General features: G+C 46.8%; 1 protein-coding gene across 1 annotated transcript in view; it reads left to right on the forward strand.

Moving 5' to 3' along the window:
• Positions 1–19932, forward strand: part of SLC7A10 (solute carrier family 7 member 10) — a 45999-nt gene that overhangs the window by 25241 nt on the left and 826 nt on the right. The window contains 9 exon segments of the mRNA XM_050903931.1: positions 2613–2817; positions 10190–10341; positions 11147–11272; positions 12277–12430; positions 14155–14278; positions 14374–14477; positions 15604–15700; positions 18939–19088; positions 19436–19613. Of these exon segments, the coding sequence (XP_050759888.1) occupies positions 2613–2817; positions 10190–10341; positions 11147–11272; positions 12277–12430; positions 14155–14278; positions 14374–14477; positions 15604–15700; positions 18939–19088; positions 19436–19613 (1290 nt within the window).

The following is a 19932-nucleotide window of genomic DNA, read 5'->3' on the forward strand; positions in this document are numbered from 1 at the left end:
TCTACATCCCTCATCTGATTTTTTTTTTCAAATGCATAGAAAGAGCTTCTGGTCCTGGTGGCTGTCCATCCCAGCTGCATTTGAAATAGCCTTCGAGTCGACCTGTAATTGGTTTCCTTGCACACGCAGCTCCTTCCCGAATACAAACCCACCCCTGCCTGGCATTTTACCACTTTGTAAGTGAGACCCCTCGAGGTGGCCCCAGCCTTCACACAGCGCTGCATCCATCTCCGGAGGATAGTGGTGTCAGATGTAGCGGGAGGGTCCCTCGTGTCACTGGTACAGAGGCACCCCGTGGCTCGTGCTCCAAAACGTGTCCCCTGTGGGACAGCACTGAAGAGCAGGTTGAGCACTGGTCACAGAGCCAGACCAGCCAGCTACAGAAGTTGCTTGCTGAGCCCTTTAACAATACACTAGCAAATCTTTTTTCTTTTTACGTGGCTTTCAGGGATGATATAAGATTTAATAACGTTGCTTTAAAGGCATTATCAAAATTTTGGTGCTATTCAGTGTATTTTCTGAAATGGCAGCTGTGGCTCTCAACTTTCATCTCAAAAGAAAATGACTCTGGCCTGCCTGTGCCCGTGGAAGGACTCTTACACAGGGGAACATGGCCAGCCACAAAGCTTACAAATTAAAATGAAAAGTTGAAAAAGTGTTTTTCAATGTCTTGCCTTTTAAAACTGATTTTGCAACTTTGGGGGGGCCTGCACCAGTTTCTTTAATCTGTACAAATATTTCCTTACTGCTGTGCGTGGATAGCCTTACTTGAAGCTGCCACACTGCAGATTAAGCTGCCTGGGGGCACTGCGTAACGTAGTTCAGTTGTAATATTGAAAAGCCAGCTTTTACACCTGACACAGCCCTCACACGCAGCAGTGCCCTTTCACAAGCTGACATGCCAGCAAACAGGAAAGGCACAGCACATGTCCCACCACCCCATCCCAAGAACGTATCTTTATTGCATTACATATTATTGTATTTAGTCAGATTCTCTGGTTTGCCATTACAGTGCTATACTAACACTTTAATACTCAAGGAATGGCTTCACCTGTGGTAAGACCCTCATGCCACAAGCAGCCCATTGCTCCAATAAGCCTGAAACCATCTGGGCAATCCAGCAGGGATTTGGCAGCGGCAGGGCTGTCCCCGCAGCCTCTGACCCTCCCGCTCTTGCCGGGAAGCAGCTACCTGCTTATCAATTGCCGGAGTTGTCTATTTTCTACTTTAATTTCATTTCAAACCACAGATAGAGTATCTGCTTCAACACGCATGCTGCAAACACACAGCTACGTACGAGCACAACCAGGGCAGACTGGCTGGATGAGCCGCACTTCCAGCAGCTGCTTTAAGAAACGCGAGGGCAGAATTGAAGCCAAGAGCCGCAAAATTTGGCATAACTGGATGTGTTTAGGGAGCTTGCTATACATTGTGAGCTGAAAAGCATTTATAAAGCAGAGGGGAGGAAAAGAGCTTAGATTTGATGACATGCAGGTTCAAAGGCTGCAGGGAAGCTGGTTTAGATGACAATATCTCATTAACAACTGGTATCCCATATTTTATTTTCATGTCTATGCTGATAAGAAATGCTGTTCAACAGCATAGGCTGAAACTCAGCTCTGTCAGTAAGGATTTTAATACTAACTCATAAAAGAAGAAAGTCCTCAGCAGAGCCCTATGACAGCAGGGTCTTCACATCCTTTTGGGAAAAAAGTGCTATTTAGGTATTGCTCAAAAAGTCCTAAGCCTGACAAAAACCTCTCCTTCGAGACCCTGAGCAGCTACGAGGCACCTCTTGCAGAGCAGTTCCCACTGGCCTGGGAGGACAACCATGCCCTGGCCCCATGCGAACAAAGAGCATCTGTGGTATCCAGCACTCCCTTTCTACACCCAGCACCACCTCAGCTCACGTGCTAATCAAACAAAATTAGTAGGACAAAGTCCACATTGTCCGATATTTCAGTTACCCCACAATATCCCTTTAAAAATCTATGGGTGATGACTAAGCAGCACAGGTATTGCAAATATAAAACCATTAATTAATTTCTAATATTCAAGACTTTGAGATGACTTTACAAGCACAATCTTAAACCTGCCCTGGTGGCAAGAGCACCCCTTGCCCCTACATTATAGATAATGCTACAGGGTAGGTTTTTTTGACCTCCCAGCCCCCCTGAAGATGGGCCTTATCTTGCTTAGATTCCTCTCAGGAGGAGATTAAAATCTTCATTATAAAGACGCTTCTAACTCCTTTTGATAAAATACCTGGGCATGGCGGATGACAGCGGACAGTTGTGCAAGCTGTCTGAGTTCGTGCCACAAAACTGCTAGCTGCAAACGTGGATGCTCACCTGAGTCTTACCAGGCTTCAGCAGAGCTGAGCACACGCTTACTGTCCTTGATTGCTGATAAACAGCAATGCTCTCCCCAGGGTGTAATCAGAGAAAATACAAACACACAAAACCTGGAAGAGAGGGTTTGGTGGGGAGTTCTTGTTCAGTTGGGTGGGGGCTGTGGGTGTGTTTGCCTTTTTTTTTTTTTTTTTAAATAAAAAAAGAAAAGTGCATTTCTGGCTTTCTTTCAGCTCACTGCAAACCTTTTGTCCTTTCCAGGTAATATCATTGGTTCTGGGATCTTTATTTCGCCAAAAGGAGTTTTGGAGCACACCGGCTCAGTGGGACTCGCTCTTATTATTTGGGTGCTTGGCGGCGGCGTGGCTGCCCTTGGCTCACTATGTTATGCTGAACTGGGTGTCACTATCCCCAAATCAGGAGGGGATTATTCCTACGTCACAGAGATTTTTGGTGGATTAGCTGGGTAAGTACCCTATCTCTATAAAGTAATTTGAAAACACGTTTATATTAAGTATTTTGTGTGGAAAAGACATCTGACTTGGAAGAGACAGGGAACATTTGTCCATAAAATGCTTTTGCAAAATCATTCTTTCTGTTCTCATTAGAAATACCAAGTCGCCCCTATGCAGTGCTCCCGGTGCTGCCTTCCAAGGGAAGGCGACGGACGCTTTCACTTCCGTCTCTGACTCAGTGAAGTCCGTGACAGGAAAGAATGATGCTGTAAATGATGCTGTGTCCAAGTGACATTCCTGTGTGCCAGCCATGAATGATCAGTACCTTGTATTGAGGAGCTTCACGGATCAGGGAAGCGAGGCTGGAGCTACTTACCATAAACCAAAGCTGCTTGCAGTGCTGCTTCACTTACTGCAACTGTACAAAATAACAAGTGTTGTAAATACAAAGAGGGGGGAAATGCTAACTCAGTGGTATTTTCAGAGACGTCATTCCCTAATGGAGTAGTGTGGCTAAGGGAGGAAGGGACAAGTCAGAAGATGTCATAATTTATATTTGACTGTTATTTTTTTGTGTATTCAACAAGAAAAACTAAACCGTCAGCCTGTACTCACAGCTCACTAGAGAAGCACCGAAACTTCCTGGCCAGCTCACTCATTTGCAAGTAAAGAGGCCCTGCCACACGTTGGTGTTTTATTCGTGAAAAATAAGCGTCATAGCTGCAAACTAGAGAAAGAAGAAGGAAAAAAGAAAAGAATATTCTCATTTGAGATGGAAAACAAGCTCGTAACAGTTAAGCTAGCTGCTGAGCTAGAGTAAGTCGGCACAGGCGTAACGCAGGCAGGCTGTCACTCCACCCCGTGGCCTGTCCCCTTGCTCGTGCCTGCCTCGGCTCAGTGCCGCCTGGGCACCGGGCACAGACAGCATCTGAAAACACGCTAGGTGACAAGGTAGTTTTCTGATGCTTGTCAGACTTAAGCTGTTGCCTTATACTAGCTCTCATGAAAGTCTGTGTTTCTTCAGTCAGAGGAATAGCTCCTCTGAACGCTGTCCCACTTTGCACAGAAAGTTACACTGGCGTCGCAGCACGGATTGAGGTAACAACAACATTGGCTTGGTTAACCAAGATCTCAACTTGTCTTCGCTGAGGTTGTTCTCTCACAGGGGGCAGGAGCTGCGTGGCAAAGCCCCCGCTCCCCTGGGACTCTGCGGCAGGCAGGCGGCAGCTTCCTCCATCGCCTGCTCCCGGGAACGGGATCTGCAAGCAAGAACCATGAAAATGAAAGAGCATAAAACTGCACAAGTGATCACAAGTGCTATCCCGGGAATATCGCTGTGAGGGAGGCCAGAAACCATGAGAGTTTCACAAAACCAAAAGAATTACGCTTTCTAGGGGAGAAAAAGAAAGTAATTACAAATAAAGTACAACTAAACCTGGCTTTAGTTGTTCCTCAGCTCACCCTGTGCCACGTTCAGAGAATTTGCACGGTACCAGAAAGCACCAGGCTATGCAATTGCTGTAACAAACCACATGCCCATTGACTGATCGCTACCCAGCATTTACCTGGGGACAGAGCAATGCTCACACCTCCCTAAGCAGGGAGCTCTCTGCTGTGGCAGCAGCTTGCTTGGTGTCCAGGCTTGCAATGCACAAGCAATATCAAAAAAGCACAACCTTGTCACCTGAAGGGAAGCAGTGCTCCCATTCTTGCTTTGCAAAGAGACTTTACCTTTTCTCCCAAGAAAATAAACCGTGTTATAAGTATGACAAAGGGTTGCCTTAGGCAAGAAGCCTCCAGGTAGGTTTTGGTGTAAAAAGTGGGGTCTCAGTCATATTTTCCAGTAAAGCTGAGCTGCAAGATTACGCCTTGCTGCACTTTGCTTAGCCACCACCTAAAGCCTGCAGCTTTGGGGAACTCCCACAAGCACCTTCAGTTTTCCACTTCGGAAGCACCCATTCCCCTGCTGGCACTCACACACGGTGCTCCGAGCTGAAAGGGGCCTGCACTGTGCCTCCCCTGAGGAAAAAAACACTGCTTCTCCAAAAGTTCAATTTTCTTTTCTGATTTAATCCTTTTACAGCAAAAAACAGCAAATTCAGCACAAAAAGCTTTAGTGCATGTGCCAAAGGATTTTCCCAATGGCAAATCTGGATGGTTTGGTCTATTCACACAGAGATGTTTATTAGAGGAGCATGTGCCATACCCACTCAGACCACGACATTTCCTCCTCACTTCTGTTGTCTTGTCCCTGCCCCCCCAAATCCTCCCCATATGTTATGTTCTCCTGCATGGGCACAAGGAACAAAGAAGTACTATTTGATCGTAACAGCCATTGGAATACTGCATGCCCCAGCTTCTGTGCCTGGCAGTATTGATCGTTGGTAGTAACACTGCTAGGTGTGATGTAAGAAGGTGAATGGAATAAAAGAGAGGCAGGACAGGGCCATCTCCTGAGATGGCAGAAGCTCTGGCTGCACAGCAGCAGCCCTGCTCCAAGTCTGAGTACAGCGAAAGGAGAGTGCATGAAATGCGGCTGCAAGCAGTGGTGATGGCGAAACTCAGCTGGAGATTACCCTGCAGAAGGGATGCTCCCTGGCAGCTCTGGCCAGGGGAGAAGGAAGAGGTGAGGGAGGGCTCCTGTTGCACTGGGTTCTGATCTGGTACCAGAGAGCAGACTTCCCGCTTTCATCATCATTTAGAAATCAGCTTGGTTTTAAATAGCATTTGTGTATGAGCACACTAACTGCAGGGAACGTCTCGCATCCCGTGCTGCTGGAGCTGTCTGAGCACAGCTCATCTTACATGCGTATGGGCTTGCATGTCTGTACAGGTCATAAAAAGAACATTACCCAAAATAGTAAATAATAGGCTTAATATGTATTCTTGCAGAAAACAATGAATAAATTCAGCTTCATGAAAAACCCACTAGTGCATTTCTGATAAATACAACTTCTTCTGAATGCTCAGCGATAACATTACAACTAACATAGCTGCTTCACCAGCAGTGACCGATGACTGGACATACATCCTTACTAAAAATCAATAGTATTGAAATCAGCAGAGAGCTCTAAGCCAAAGCTTTGATAAGTGTCACTCCAAACTGCAAGTAAAACATGCTTCAAGTATACTTCTATGTTTCCTTTTTGTTGTTGTTGCAAAAATCTGAAGTTTCCAAAGGCAATAATTCTTTCAGCAATGTAGGATAATATTAATAATATTCAAATTAGCTCCAACTTTCTTAAACCAGTTCGGCTTTTCCCATGATAAGCTGATCTGTACTACAGCATCTATTTCAAACTGTTTTCTTTTGTTAATGATGCACAGGTAGGGTACACTCTAATTTTCTGTTTTCACAGGCTGCTTTGACTCCATGGTATTTTACATCTAATGTGAGATACTCTTCGGAGTACAGGCACATCCCAAATCCATGTTTGAGAACCAATTTCACCAAGTCCACTAGACTATTAGAGACCCCGATCAAACCATGCTGTTCATTTCTTTCCACAGATTAGTATGCAGAGATATCTGCAAAAAAATCAGTTTTGGTGCAGGGATGACTGGCACTTCCACATGGATGCCACACCTTCCCAAAAGCAGCATGTCCCACCACAGATTGTCACTTATTCCAGTGTGTTTTTAAAAAGAGGGGAAAAAATCTAATTAGAGACATTATCTAATGCACATTGATGGGAGGATAGCCATTAACTTCAATGGACTTTGGATCAGACTCAACAACAGAAACACAGCGGAGGCCATCCAGCTAGCAGCTATTGACACTCGTTAGGCACAACCACTGTTTGCTCAGAATACAGGCAGGGAGGTTATTTTACCAGTCCTTTCACCAGCAGCACATGCAGGAGCTAAGATTTCCCACGCAAACGCCAGTGCTGGGGGGGGGGGGGGGGGGGGAACCAGAAGAGCAGCTACATCTTCCTTTTTCTCTACATTCAGCTGTCTCAAGCCTGTTTCTAAAGGTCTGATTGCTTCTTAGTCAGCAACAAGAGAAGATTTAACTTCTCAGGTTCTTGTAGTGCTGTAAATTACTGAGTAACTGTGAAAGCCTATCAGATAGCATTCAGCTCCTGACACCCTCAGTGCCACAACTCAGCCCTCGGGGCAGTAATGCCCCCACTTTCCATTTGAAGAGCCAAGCAAAGTAACTCCAGGCATGCCCGGTGACATCTCCCTGCTTCAAGCTGGGCTTTGGGCTCCCAGCGCTCCCTCTGCACAACTGCCCAGGGCAGAAAGCGCACCTCTAGCACTTCGGCTTGCACCTTGATTTGTCAAATTGTGTGCACCACGATAGCAAGGACACCTGAAACTCAGTTACACCTGCAGGAAACTTCAGCCCTGTGTCACATTAATTATAGCTGATCTGGAGCAGTTGTTCTTTGCTAAGGAAATTGTACTCTTCCTACACAGCTGAAGATAAAAGGTGGTGCTTTAAAAGCAAAGACTTCCTAGAAGACTCAGAGTGTTGGGTAATCATATTGGGGTTAATTCCTGCCTGCCAGCCACAGCAAACACCACCTCCCCATGAGCAATTTAACTCAAGAGCAGCCATCCCAGCCAGCTGGGCCTCCAGGTCCTGATCCTGCCCCTGGCAGCCGCCGACAGCACTGCTGAGAGCAAGGCAAGTGCTCAGCAGTGCAGCCCCAGCCCCAACAGCTGGATGTTCAGGGACGTGAACATGATCTGAGTGACCAGCGTGGATATCTTTTTCTCAGAACCAGGCTTTGGTTAAAACTTACCTGGAAAAACAAGATAAAATTGGGCCTACATCTTAGGCAAGCTTCCTTCTTATTTTAATGCCATCTCTTGTTTGAGCTTCCCATTTGACAGTGCAACTTTGTCACCCTCTGCTAAAATTCTGCATTTACTTTAATTGGTGTTATCAGTCCTGCATGTATTTCAGTTCAGCATGAAACAAATTGCCTGTCAGAAATCTATTGAATTATTCACATTCCCATTAAACCGTATTCTACCCAATACCAACTGTAATGCACACCATATTACAACATAGAAGCAAGGACCAATTTTGCCTGAAATACTGTTTTCAGGGTCATTCTCCCCACTGAATGTTTTTAGCTGAACACAGTTCTTGGCCTACATAAATTGTATGGGCTAAGATAAACATGACAGGGAAGAGCTGGTGGCCTCTGCCCACCAAAGCCCACAGCCCTGTGGGTGCAGCTCTGCCTGAGCCCTGCCCACTGGCAGCACCACTGCTGGGCACACATAGCTGGGGCTTGTACAGGGGCAACGAGGGCTGAACTTGACCTTGCTCAGCACCACCAGCATCCTCACCCTAGCAGCAAATTATTATTGCAGTCTTTAAGTCATATTTAGTCTTCAGTGGGGACCAGCTGGATTAACTCACCCAGCAAGCAGGGTCTGCAGAGCTACCCCAAACTGGGTACACCACCCACAGCACCGAGTAGCACAAAGCAATTACTGAAGGAAACTGCTCTGAACCATGAGGAAAAACATTAGAAATTGAAAAAAAAGGAGTCACACAACAAAATAAAGAGAAAGACAAAAAAACCCTGAGTTTTAAAAACAATAGTGCCATTTGGGAAGGTAACCAGCTCTTGCGTCATGCCAGTTTACCAAATTAACTCTCTGGTAGTTAATAAGAAACAGGAAGCATCAGATTGCCCCATACTTCTCAGAAACAACAAGGCAAAGTAAAGGATGGGACTGAGAGACACTCACCACCTCGGCCCAAGGAGCACCCAGCAAGCAGCACTCCCTCCCTCCACGTTAACAGCACCAGGAGGGACTCTCCAAGCTGTGCCAGATTTAAGGGGCTGGCAGCAGGCAGCATGCTGGGAGGGAGCAGCCTTTAAAAGGGCAACCCATGTAATCTAGAAATTATACTGTCTTATTTGGAAATATAATTTCCAATCCTCATTTTTGCTGGGCATCCCTGCACATTACATTTGTGCATGTATATGTATGAATTAATGTGTATGTATCTCTGTGTGTGTGTGTGTGTGTGTGTATGTACACGGCAAGAAGGATTTCACTTTCTTGCAATGACTATTTCTCACTACAGAAATAATAATACTTCAAATATTTTAAAACACTAACCAGATCCACTGCTGCTTTTATAAGATAAGTATTTTTTTTCCTTTTCCCAGCGTGAGAAACCAAAATATCTCACACTTTATATTTGCAAGGGTCCTCTTTCAGTGCAATCACCTTCAGCCACAGCTGGAGGCAGACAACCAGCCCCGCTGGACGCCAGCTGAACAATCGCAGAATACTGCAGCACTAAGCTGCCCTGGCCCAGGTCACAGAGCCAACCCAAACGGTGACAAGAAACCCCCCAATGACCAGCAGGGAGCCGGTATCAGCACCAAGAGTGCAGCTGGCCTGCAGCTGGGGGCCCTGCCGAAACCCTTCAGAGATGCCTTCAACATAGGGACTGCCATGTGCTGCGGTAACACATCAGCCCAGGAGCAACAGAGATGCTTTCATTTTGACGTACAGAACTAAATCAAAGTGTGCCCACTGGGCATAATCCTCATTCTTCCATATGTCCCTAAACTGTGCTTTGCTTAAAAATGTTTAGTTTTGTCCTGGTTTCAGCTGGCATAGAGTTAATTTTCTTCTTAGTAGCTGGTACAGTGCTGTGTTTTGGATTTAGTGTGAGAATAATGTTATAACACAGTGATGTTTTAGTTGTTGCTAAGTAAGTAGTGCTTATCTTAAGCCAAGGACTGTTCAGTTTCCCATGCTCTGCCAGCAAGCAGGTGTGCAAGAAGCCGGGAGGGAGCAGAGCCGGGGCAGCTGACCCCAACTAGCCAAAGGGGTATTCCATACCATGGAACGTCATGCCCAGTATATAAACGGGAGGGGCAGATCACGGCTCAGGCATTGGTCAGCAGGTGGTGAGCAATTGCACTGTGCATCACTGTTTTGGGGTTTTTTTCCCCCCCTTTTTTTCCCCTCTTCTTTTTTTGTTATATTCCTTTTCATTACAAGTATTATTATTATTATATTTCATTATTATTATTGTTAGTATTATATTTTACTTTAGTTATTAAACTGTTCTTAACCCCCCAGTTTTATCTTTTTTTCCTGATTCTCTTCCCCATCCCACTGGGAGCAGGAGGGGAGTGAGGGAGCGGCTGCGTGGTGCTTAGCTGCTGGCTGGGGTTAAATCACAACAAATTTAAAATCCAGATTGCGCTGGGAACATGGGAAAAGGGATGAGGAGAGGCACAAGTAGGTGACTGTTAGGTGTGACCAGGACGAAGATGCTCGGTCCTGATGCCTCAGGAGCCATCCCAAAGCACTGCACAGCCAAGCGTGCATTGCCTTCTCCAGCACACCCCCAACGCTGCTTTCTTGTGCTTTTTCTTGTCTTTTCAGGTTTCTGCTGCTGTGGAGCGCGGTGCTTATCATGTACCCGACCAGTCTGGCCGTCATTGCACTGACCTTCTCAAACTATGTCCTGCAGCCCGTCTTCCCTAACTGTATCCCCCCCTATAATGCCTCCAGGATCCTCTCCATGGTGTGTTTACGTGAGTATTTGCTTCTTGCGCACACACAAAGCTTGCCTCGGTTTTACATGGGACCACTCAAGGGGCCGCTCCAGCCAGGCTGGGGTAACGGCCACAACCCAAAAGGCAAGCATAGAGGTCCCAGGACAGGCACCGCGACCAGTGTGGGATATTCAGTCCCTTCCCAGTTGCCCACAGCAAGCACAGTGGGCTGGAGCGGGGCACAATGGCACCCGAATCCCTGCGGGTCCCAGGGAAAGTGGTGGCAGGTGAGCTTGTGGGATGGGACAGTGCTGTGCTCCCTGCAGAGCCATGGGCGCCCAGCACAGGTGACCCATGGGGACGGGTTACCCACCAGCACGGGTTACCCACTGGCACGGGTTACCCATCACCATTTAAGCCCTTGCTAGTCTTCTTTTACATTCACAAATGTGAGCGTGTAGGAAGTGCAGCACGCCACCGGCTCTGCATTAATTACTTACGGAGCTGGCAAAAGCAAACCAGAGCTACGGGGACTGAAGACGTTCACCATTTCCATGAGGAGGCGGCGATCCCTGCACGTTGAGCACTACTCAGGCACAGTTACTAGAGCCGGGGGGAGCCCTGACCAGCAGCGCCTGAGGAGGGAAGGCTGCTGGCTGCCAGGGGTGCCCCTGCAGCTGGGAGTCTCCTAGGGAAAGGCAACGCTCCTCCTCACCCTCGCTCCCGGCCACACTAGAGCTCCCCGCAGGAACATGCGTGTCAGTCTGTGTTTTTCAATGCTTTAACTGTGTGTTCTTAAATAAACATGATTTCATTTCACTGAATTCAGTCTTTTGCTCTCCAGTCCTCCTGACCTGGGTGAACAGCTCCAGCGTTCGATGGGCCACGCGCATTCAGGATATATTTACAGCAGGAAAACTCTTAGCCCTGGCCCTTATCATTATTGTGGGCTTCGTACAGATCTTTAAAGGTACTCTGTGAGACAGCTCTAACACGGGTATGGGACTGTTGATAGACTTGATTTTTCCCACTTACTGCACTGTTTCCTCCTTACAAACCAACCCGAAGGAGCGCTGGGTTTAGCCGAGCTGCAGGGCTGTATGCTCACACAGCCATGGAAAGGATGGCACAACACAGAAATCAGCTGTATCCCCTTAAACAAGTCCCTTTCCGGCCCGCCTTGTCGGTTTTGATAGAATAAAGGAGGGCAGCTGAGGATGTTTTGGAATAGTTACTGAAATTTTTTAATCTGTTGTATGTTCTTTAAACTTGAAGTGCTCTGGGTGTAAAATGAATAAGCGATACCTTGCCCAGGGCAGGAAAACACCTGCTTCATTTTGGGCACTAGTCCAATTTCCTACAAAAAGTCACTTATAAGATTAAAAATAGGCAAAAAAAAGTCTCGCTGATTCACCAACTTAATGGAAAGCAGAAAACACAAAAGGCTTACAGTGTTTTTATCATGTATATGATGAGTCATATATAGGAAGATGAAATATGACATTTGCAGAGAGCAGAAAACTTGTTTTCTCAGTGGTAATAGTCCCACAATCTTGACAAATCTTCCAGCCCCATAGACATTTTATTTTTCAGTATTTCTACTGAACAACACCAAACTCATGTAAAAGAAAACCGCACTAAGAACAGGTAGGAATTTACCCCACCAAGGAGCCATCCTCAGACAGTGCAGGCTGGCAAAGGGTCCCATGAGTCGCGGCAGTGACATGGGTGCCACGGCACAGATGGCAGTGAGGGATGCCCGTGCGTACAGCCCGAGCTGCCTCCCCCGGACACGGTCCCACAGAAAGCACTGCAAGTGCAATGCCAGCCCATGGTGACATGAAGAGCATGAAGTCCCAAATACAATAAGGAATAAAGAATGAAAATAAAGAATAAAAAGCAAAAGTTTACCTATTTTTCGGTGTCTCTGGTAGGTAGGGGTGGCTTAACCTCTTGCTTGCACTCTCTGTGCAGGAAACTACGAAGAGCTGACACCAAGCAACGCATTCAATTTTTGGATGACTCCATCCGTGGGGCATTTAGCGTTAGCTTTTCTTCAAGGGTCGTTTGCATTCAGTGGCTGGAACTTCTTGAACTATGTAACAGAAGAACTGGTTGATCCCCGCAGGCAAGTATCCATTTCCATGCCATCCACATTTTCTTGAAGTGCTGAAACATTGGAGCCATCTGGTAATATTATTCATTTAATAAGCTGCAGCCATGTCCTTCCATGTCTATGGGACCGGTCTTTCTAAAGGAGACAGAGATTTTTTGTTTAGAACAGATAGCAGGCAAGTTAAAGAAACACTGAAATTAAAAATATATTGCACAAGGCATTAACTGAATCAAACCAGCCTATAGACAAAGCAGTATCTTTATGGCACTATTCAATCATACAGTGCTTCTATAGCAGAAAATTAACCATTGATGAGATGCCACACAAGTATCTATAGGGAGAATCACTTCTATTAGAAAAATGTTGAATTATGCTGGAAGTCGCTTTGCTTTTTCACCCAAAGGGGATCTTCCACAGACTCCTGAAAGAGAAGATTAGAAAGTCATTGCACACTGAAGGCAGCGCTCCCTGCCCCAGTGCAGCTGTGGGCACCTGCCCGCCGGGGCGACCGACATCAGGTCGCTGCTGGTCCTGGGTATGGGAAAGGGCTTGGAAACGATTTATCATGAGCAGGCTGGGAAAGCTGGAGGGAAAGTGAATTCTAGTTTAGCAAAGCAAAGCTCAAATGTGTCAACATTTCTGAGCTGATGAAGTGGAATGACAAAGGCCAAGAGCAGCTCTTGGAGCGTTAGTTATTTCTGGGCATCCAATGCCCACAGTTATTTCTGGGCATCCAATACCCACAGCAATTAAACAAGGAGAAATTTAAGCTATTACACAGCCTGGATGGGAACGAATTAAAGCTGCAGCCTTACGAGCAGCTCTGCACATGCCTTCACACTACTGAGTGGCAAAGTGCACGTCCAGAGATCTTGGCAGGAATAAAGAAAGTGTGTTAATGTGTTCCCTCAATAAAACACCAACATTTTAATGGACCAGCACAATTTCAAAGCTGAATAATGAAAAGTTATGACTTAAATAAGGCAAATAGGGCCTTAGTTGAGAAAAAAAGAGAAAAAAGAGTGAATGGCAGGTATTTTAATTATTTTTGCAGCCTCTGAGGGGAAACTAAAACATAAAAAAGTAATTGGATAACCAAAAACACTTCCCATTTTTACTAAATCTGTTCAAAATTACAAAGGTTACATACATTTTTTTAAAACTTTTTTCCAAATCTGACACACAGAGAAAAATGTCTTATTGCGTTAGAAACAGAACGGTTCAGCTGTCCACCTCTAAGGAGGTCTCTGGATTGGATGTCAAGTACATCTGTACTACTGTAAGTTGCCATGGTGTTGTATGACCAGACCAGGCTTACGGCATGGGACGGGCCAAGGCAGCCACCTGAACAACAGGACCCCGTCCCTTTTCAGAGCAGGTGAAGGTAAAGCAAAACAAGGCATTTTATTCCGCCACTGGTGCCTGTACATAGGGCTTTTGAGAAACGGCTATTTCGTTTTTCAGCAACACGCTGCCTCAATCCCAATCAACAGCCCAAAGGGAGCATGTGGTATTTTTGTCCCAGGGAGCTCCCCTGCAGACATGGCATTTCGTAGCACTTTTAGCCTTTTCCAACCCGCAGCGGGTCAAAGAGCCGATGGAAGCACTGCTCCCCTCCAGAGAAACAGCCGATGAACCCACCCAGCTGGATGACCTCCCCCGGGCTGTACACAGTTGTTGTGATCTCACTGTGCATGACTCTAATTTCTTATCTACCCTCCTAATTCTTTTATTAGGAACCTACCTCGTGCCATATTCATATCCATCCCATTGGTGACATTTGTGTATACGTTCACCAACATTGCATATTTCACTGCCATGTCACCCCAAGAGCTCTTGTCCTCCAACGCTGTGGCGGTAGTAAGTAAACCATTCCCTGGATGTCTAAAATACATTTTGATTTCAGTTCTGTGCTTTGCAGTGTATTTCAGTTTCTCTGCCTTCTGTTGCTTTAGACATTTGGTGAAAAGTTACTGGGCTATTTTTCCTGGGTTATGCCAGTCTCAGTGGCCCTATCTACATTTGGAGGAATAAATGGATACCTTTTTACCTCATCAAGGTTAGATGGAGTACAATTTTATGAACGTTATCTAATTTGGGGAGGGGCTGTTTTAATTTCATTTGCTAAAGAAATGCTACCTGGACATTTTGGATGTTGTGGAGCATGAAGTCATTGTTGGGCATGTTGGATACATTCAGTTATGAATTGCTCTGTTTCGAATCAGCAAATGTAATATTGAATCGTGGAATCTCTTGCAAAATAATCCTTACAAGCTACTGAAAGTGTCTGCAGATGTGGAATAACTCACAGTAAGAGCCAAACACGGCTTTAGCGCGGAACCAAAGTCATTTTACATCAGTAAAGTTCAGTAGCTACAAGCTAAACTGTGCTTCGCTCAAAGAGGAGTTTTAGGGCCTGGTGCTGTTCCCAGTTACAGACATTTTCATTCCCGTGCTGGAAAAACTCCTTTCAGGCAAGATGCTTTGCATGCACACTGCTGATAGTGGGGCCAGAATCTGTAAAGTCTATTATATTGTAGTCTATAAAGTCTATTTATATTAATTGATGTCTCTGAACTTAATTAAAAAGTTATAAAAATTTTTTTGAGGAAATGACTCAAGTCTTAAGTACCTTGGGAAAGTTATTTATCTCAGGACTTTCATGAGTATAATGAGATGCAACAAATCTGAGTGCATATGTAACAGGTTATGCACTTAAAAGTGAAACCTTAAGGCATGTTGAACCTTATCCAAAACCCTTTTGACACTGGAAATATTATCAATGAGGGTTTTTATGCCTTGGCTATGTATGGCTGATCACCACACAACCTTCACAGTATTCATCCCACCCTGGGTAAGGAGGCAACACTGGCCAGCAGGCAGGGACTGGACAGATTTCAGTCCTCCTCCTCAGAGGTAATTCAGCATCTCAGAGCAGGTCATTTCACAGATGACATTAGCCGTTAAAGGCCTCGTATACTGAAGGGTCTAGTTTAAATAACTTACGCTGGGTTACGTAGGCAGTCTCTAGTCATCTCCCCAGTCGCAGCCCAGCACCCACAGGCCGCAGCTCCCTTCCATGGCAAGACTGATGCGGGCGGTTGAGATTAGAGACGTTATATGGCTAGATATTGAAGAGGCTGTTGTACACCCAGTGGATTCAACATCACTATTCTTATTTCCAGGTTATGTTTCTCCGGTGCCCGAGAAGGCCATTTGCCAAGTTTGCTTGCCATGATCCACGTCAAGCACTGCACGCCCATCCCCGCCCTGCTCGTCTGCGTAAGTTTTACCATCCCTGCTCTGTCGCCTTGTAACCTGCTTGTAGAAATACTGAATCACAGAGAGGAGAGCTGAAAAAATCCTTGAGAGGCCATTTTACCCCAGAGGAGGAGAAGTGAGTTGGCCTGGAGTGCTGCTGGTGGGTGCTGGCTGAGCAGCTCAGACGGCCCCAGAGAGGAGCAGCCTTCAGCCTCAGAAATAATCCCTCCTACTCCCAACCACCCTCGACGCCTGGAGGGTCTCCCTCATACCTAACTTGAGCTGCAATTTAAGCCCATTACCACCTGTCCTACCCACAGCAAAGATAGAGACTGGCTTTTGAAACAGAGGTACTTCCTTTAAGAAAAGACAAGAAAAGACAAAAAACAAAATTTGATCAATTTTGCCTGCTTTCCACAAACATTTGGAAATCCCTATGGTCACTGCTAATCCCACTCAGGCAGGGCTGGTTTAGATCCCACCACCAAAGCCAGAGACATGGTGGGTCCCAGGGAGAGGACAAAGTGCTCCTAAAGTTAGTTATCTCAACGAGCAAGACATCTTGTGAGGGATGATCAGGCAGTGCTCTGAGGACCAGGGGTATTTCTTTTCTGTGGGCCGAAAAATTAAGTAGGGACAATGATTACAGTGGCCCTGAATAACACATCTGCTGAATCGTACATCAGGCAGAGAAGAGGTCACCTGCAAAGATCAGAAACCAACGGGCCAAGTGTTGGGTGGGTTTGGCGCTGGTCAGGTTGCTGGTGTGCTTCCTCAGGAAGAAGATTTCTCTCACTTTTTATACAGCATAAATTTCCGTGATGCTAATGACTTACAGAAGTTGTTATTTGAAACAAAGGGCTTCATACACTTTTACGAATAGTGAAGCTAGAATATGTGATGTGTTTTACTGTAGCATAGAAGAAGTTAAACAGCAAAATGACTCCCGGTGCTGCCGTCCCAGGCTGCATGGCCTGAGCAAGGGAATTCCCCGAAGGGCATTTGCTTGAAATCTCAGCTGCATCAACAGCTGCCAACTGCAGATTTGCCACTGATATCAAAACTGCGAGGGTTTGACCCCAGATGCACTAGGAAGGTGCACATTCATGTGTCTCCCGGCTCTAACAGCAATTCTGGCACAATACACCCAGACCAAATTTCACCAAATAAGCCTCCTGCACATTCCGCTTTTATGACAAAATACGCATCTAGCTGAGGCTTTATGGCATTCCTGGGGCTTAGTGCCCCATCCCAAACATCTCACATGTTGCCCATGCAGGGTTTCGGGGTAAACTGCCCACAGCCTGCCCTGCCCCAGGCAGCCAGAGAGCGCTGGCCCCATCATGGGCTCCCGCCGGGCAGCTGCGCTCTGCTGGGGCCGACAAAGCAGAACTCTTTTGTCCTTAAAAATACACCAGCTGAAATAACACGCTGAGTTTCAGAGGCTGTTTTGCTGTGAAACAGCCCCGACACGAGTGGGTTGCCTGAGCCGAGCTGGCCAATCCATCAGGCGTACGCCAGCCCCTCGCTCTGCTCAAACCATTCCCCTTGAATTACAGTGCAAATCACAGAACCAACGCTGCGTATCAATTCCTCATTTGAAGGCATTTTAAGGCAGCTCAGGGTGTATCAAATGCTGCTAGGAAATATTTCTTAACAAATAGAAATATAAAAATAATATAGTGTAGGCAGCTCCAATAGCAAACTGGGTCAGACTTTAGGCAAACCTAATTAATACATCAGGTTCCTTTTTCTCTTCCAATGAATCACACCTAGCTCTTTGCATGCAGAAACGTTTCTTTGTACATGGAGAAAGGCCTTTTTAACATCACCAGTGAGACCTGTATTTTTACTAACCCTTTCAAAAATCAAGGGGCCAAGCTAAATGTAAAATAAACAGACAGGGGTTTTTTTGCAAGACCGTGGGGAGCGGCCAGCTCTCCCGCCTGCTGTGCAACTGTGGCCAGGCAATTGGAGGGAGCAGCACGCCCCTCTGCAGCCTCGTACCACTCAGGGATCACACCCACGCCATGAGCAGATCTGACAAATCAGTGTCACCTACGCATGAAATCTCACCGCTCCGAGCGGCGTGGCTGCAAAACCATCAGTGGCAGGAGAGGGTTGTCTGCGCGCATGACACCGTGCGCCTGTCAGAGGAAAGCAGGGAACACGTTATATGACATCAATATAAAACACTGCCCTATTTTAAATCCATTTTGTGGTGAGACTGCTCAAGGTGTTGAAATGCCCCTGCCAAGCCTGCAAGGCTTTGAATAGGGGAATGGAGAGACCAGAGGGTCGTTTGATTGCGGTGGTGCTTAATTCCTGGTGCTGGTGGTGCAGAAGCCCACGCTCCGGGGAGGACTTTGCTATTGAAACAGCTAATTAAGAAAAAGGGACATAAGCAAAAAGAGAGCCTGGAGTAACACAGACCAAAAGCCTGAGTGCTCTCTAGAGGGAGTTGGATATTTAGTTTCCCTCAGGCTCTGACCACCAGCAGACAATGTTCACAGGACCGGTACGTGGTGCAGGCAGGGGCTCAGCTCAGCTCCTGGGGTAACAACAGGCAGGGTTGCGGGACCCGAGGAGCAACCCCCTGGCCCCTGAGCCAGCTCTCCTGGCTTCACAGAGTTATGCAGACATACGGTACAAACAAGCAAGCGTAGGCATGGAAATTTCCACCATCCATCTGCCAGTTTCCAAACACAAGTACTGCTCAAAAGCTTAATGATGCCGGTCATCTGCAGCATGAGCTGTGTGCCAGCGGGGGGAAAGGGCAAAGCTTATTCTTTATAATATACAGGGCACCTGCAACAACGTAGTGCACTGACCACAACGTGTTAGTCTGCAAGAAATCCTTCTTTCATCAGAAGTCCTCACCGTAGGGCTCAACAGCTTTTAAAACATGCAACAGAAATGCGTGGAGTGAGGCAATGGAGAGCTCTGCCAGTCCTCCCAGCCCTGCCTGCCTGGCCGCAGGCAGCAGAGCCACCTCTGCCAGCACCCCAGGGTATTTATAAACAGACCCACTGGCCTCTGGCTTCAGCATGCCCCAGATAACCCTAAATCCCCATTCAGCCCCAGCCCCACTGGCACAGTTCAGGGATAACGCACTGAACCACAGGAGGCAGCAGATGCCCAGCAGGGGCCATAAACAAAGGAGTTTAATTGCTTTAATGGGTTTTTTGCTTGGTTTTGTTGGTTTTAAGCTACCTTTTTTAGTAATGACTCAAGTAAGGCTCTATTTCTCCCTTTGCAGTGTTTGGCCACTCTTATCATCATGCTTGTTGGAGACACATACACGCTAATCAACTATGTGTCATTTATTAACTACCTCTGCTACGGAGTGACAATTATAGGCCTGATCGTGTTACGCTGGAAGAAACCCAAAATCTTCAGACCTATCAAGGTGACAATGTGCTAAATCTCTTGGTTGCAATAGTGATGCAAAGGGTGGGACGGGCCCATCAAGCCCTCCATCCTCCCGTTTTGAAGAACGGTTTATTTTTTGATGTAGTGGTAATGGTTTAAAGTCCCAAACCATACCCCAAAGTGCCATTAGCGTAAAAAGGGGATACACAGGCAGACCCCTTGTGAACTTGCTGGGATGGGCAGAGAGGACAACAGTGGTGGAGGGAAGGGGGGCAGGACCTACAGGGGGTCCTGAAGCCACAGTGCTACCTGCAGGCCCCCGCCACTGGTCAGCCACTGCTGTTGCTCTGCACAGTCGTGCTCTGCTCTGCTCTCTTCTGGTAGGTGAACCTCCTCATCCCCATCACTTACCTGGCGTTTTGGGCATTTCTGCTGATCTTCAGCTTATACTCTGAGCCGGTCGTCTGTGGAGTTGGACTCATTATCATTTTAACTGGAGTGCCAGTGTTTTTCCTTGGAGTCTACTGGAGAAATAAACCAAAGTGTGTAAATAGGCTAATAGGTAAGCCAGCGCCGTGGTGCCTCGCTGCGCTCCTGGGGCCACTGGTTGTGCTCAGGTCTGCAGGGATCTGCTTAACCTCTGACACATCGGCACTAAAACAGCCGGGGAACCGTCCGCACGAGCCCAACCACCGCTCACGGTCACAGGCAGGCCCTGGGCACAAAGTGGCCAGACAGCGCTTGCCTTTGGGCAACTGCTTTGCCCAGTCCTGGGCACGTTTGCCTCCTTTTGTGCCCTTGTGCAACTCCCCATCCACTCAGCTTGCTCACAGCAGCCTGTCCCGGAGCAGATACACAGGAGTGTAACTAAGCACATGAAG

This window comes from Gymnogyps californianus, chromosome 12 (assembly GCF_018139145.2).
Source record: "Gymnogyps californianus isolate 813 chromosome 12, ASM1813914v2, whole genome shotgun sequence".
In the NCBI taxonomy this organism is placed as follows: domain Eukaryota; kingdom Metazoa; phylum Chordata; class Aves; order Accipitriformes; family Cathartidae; genus Gymnogyps; species Gymnogyps californianus.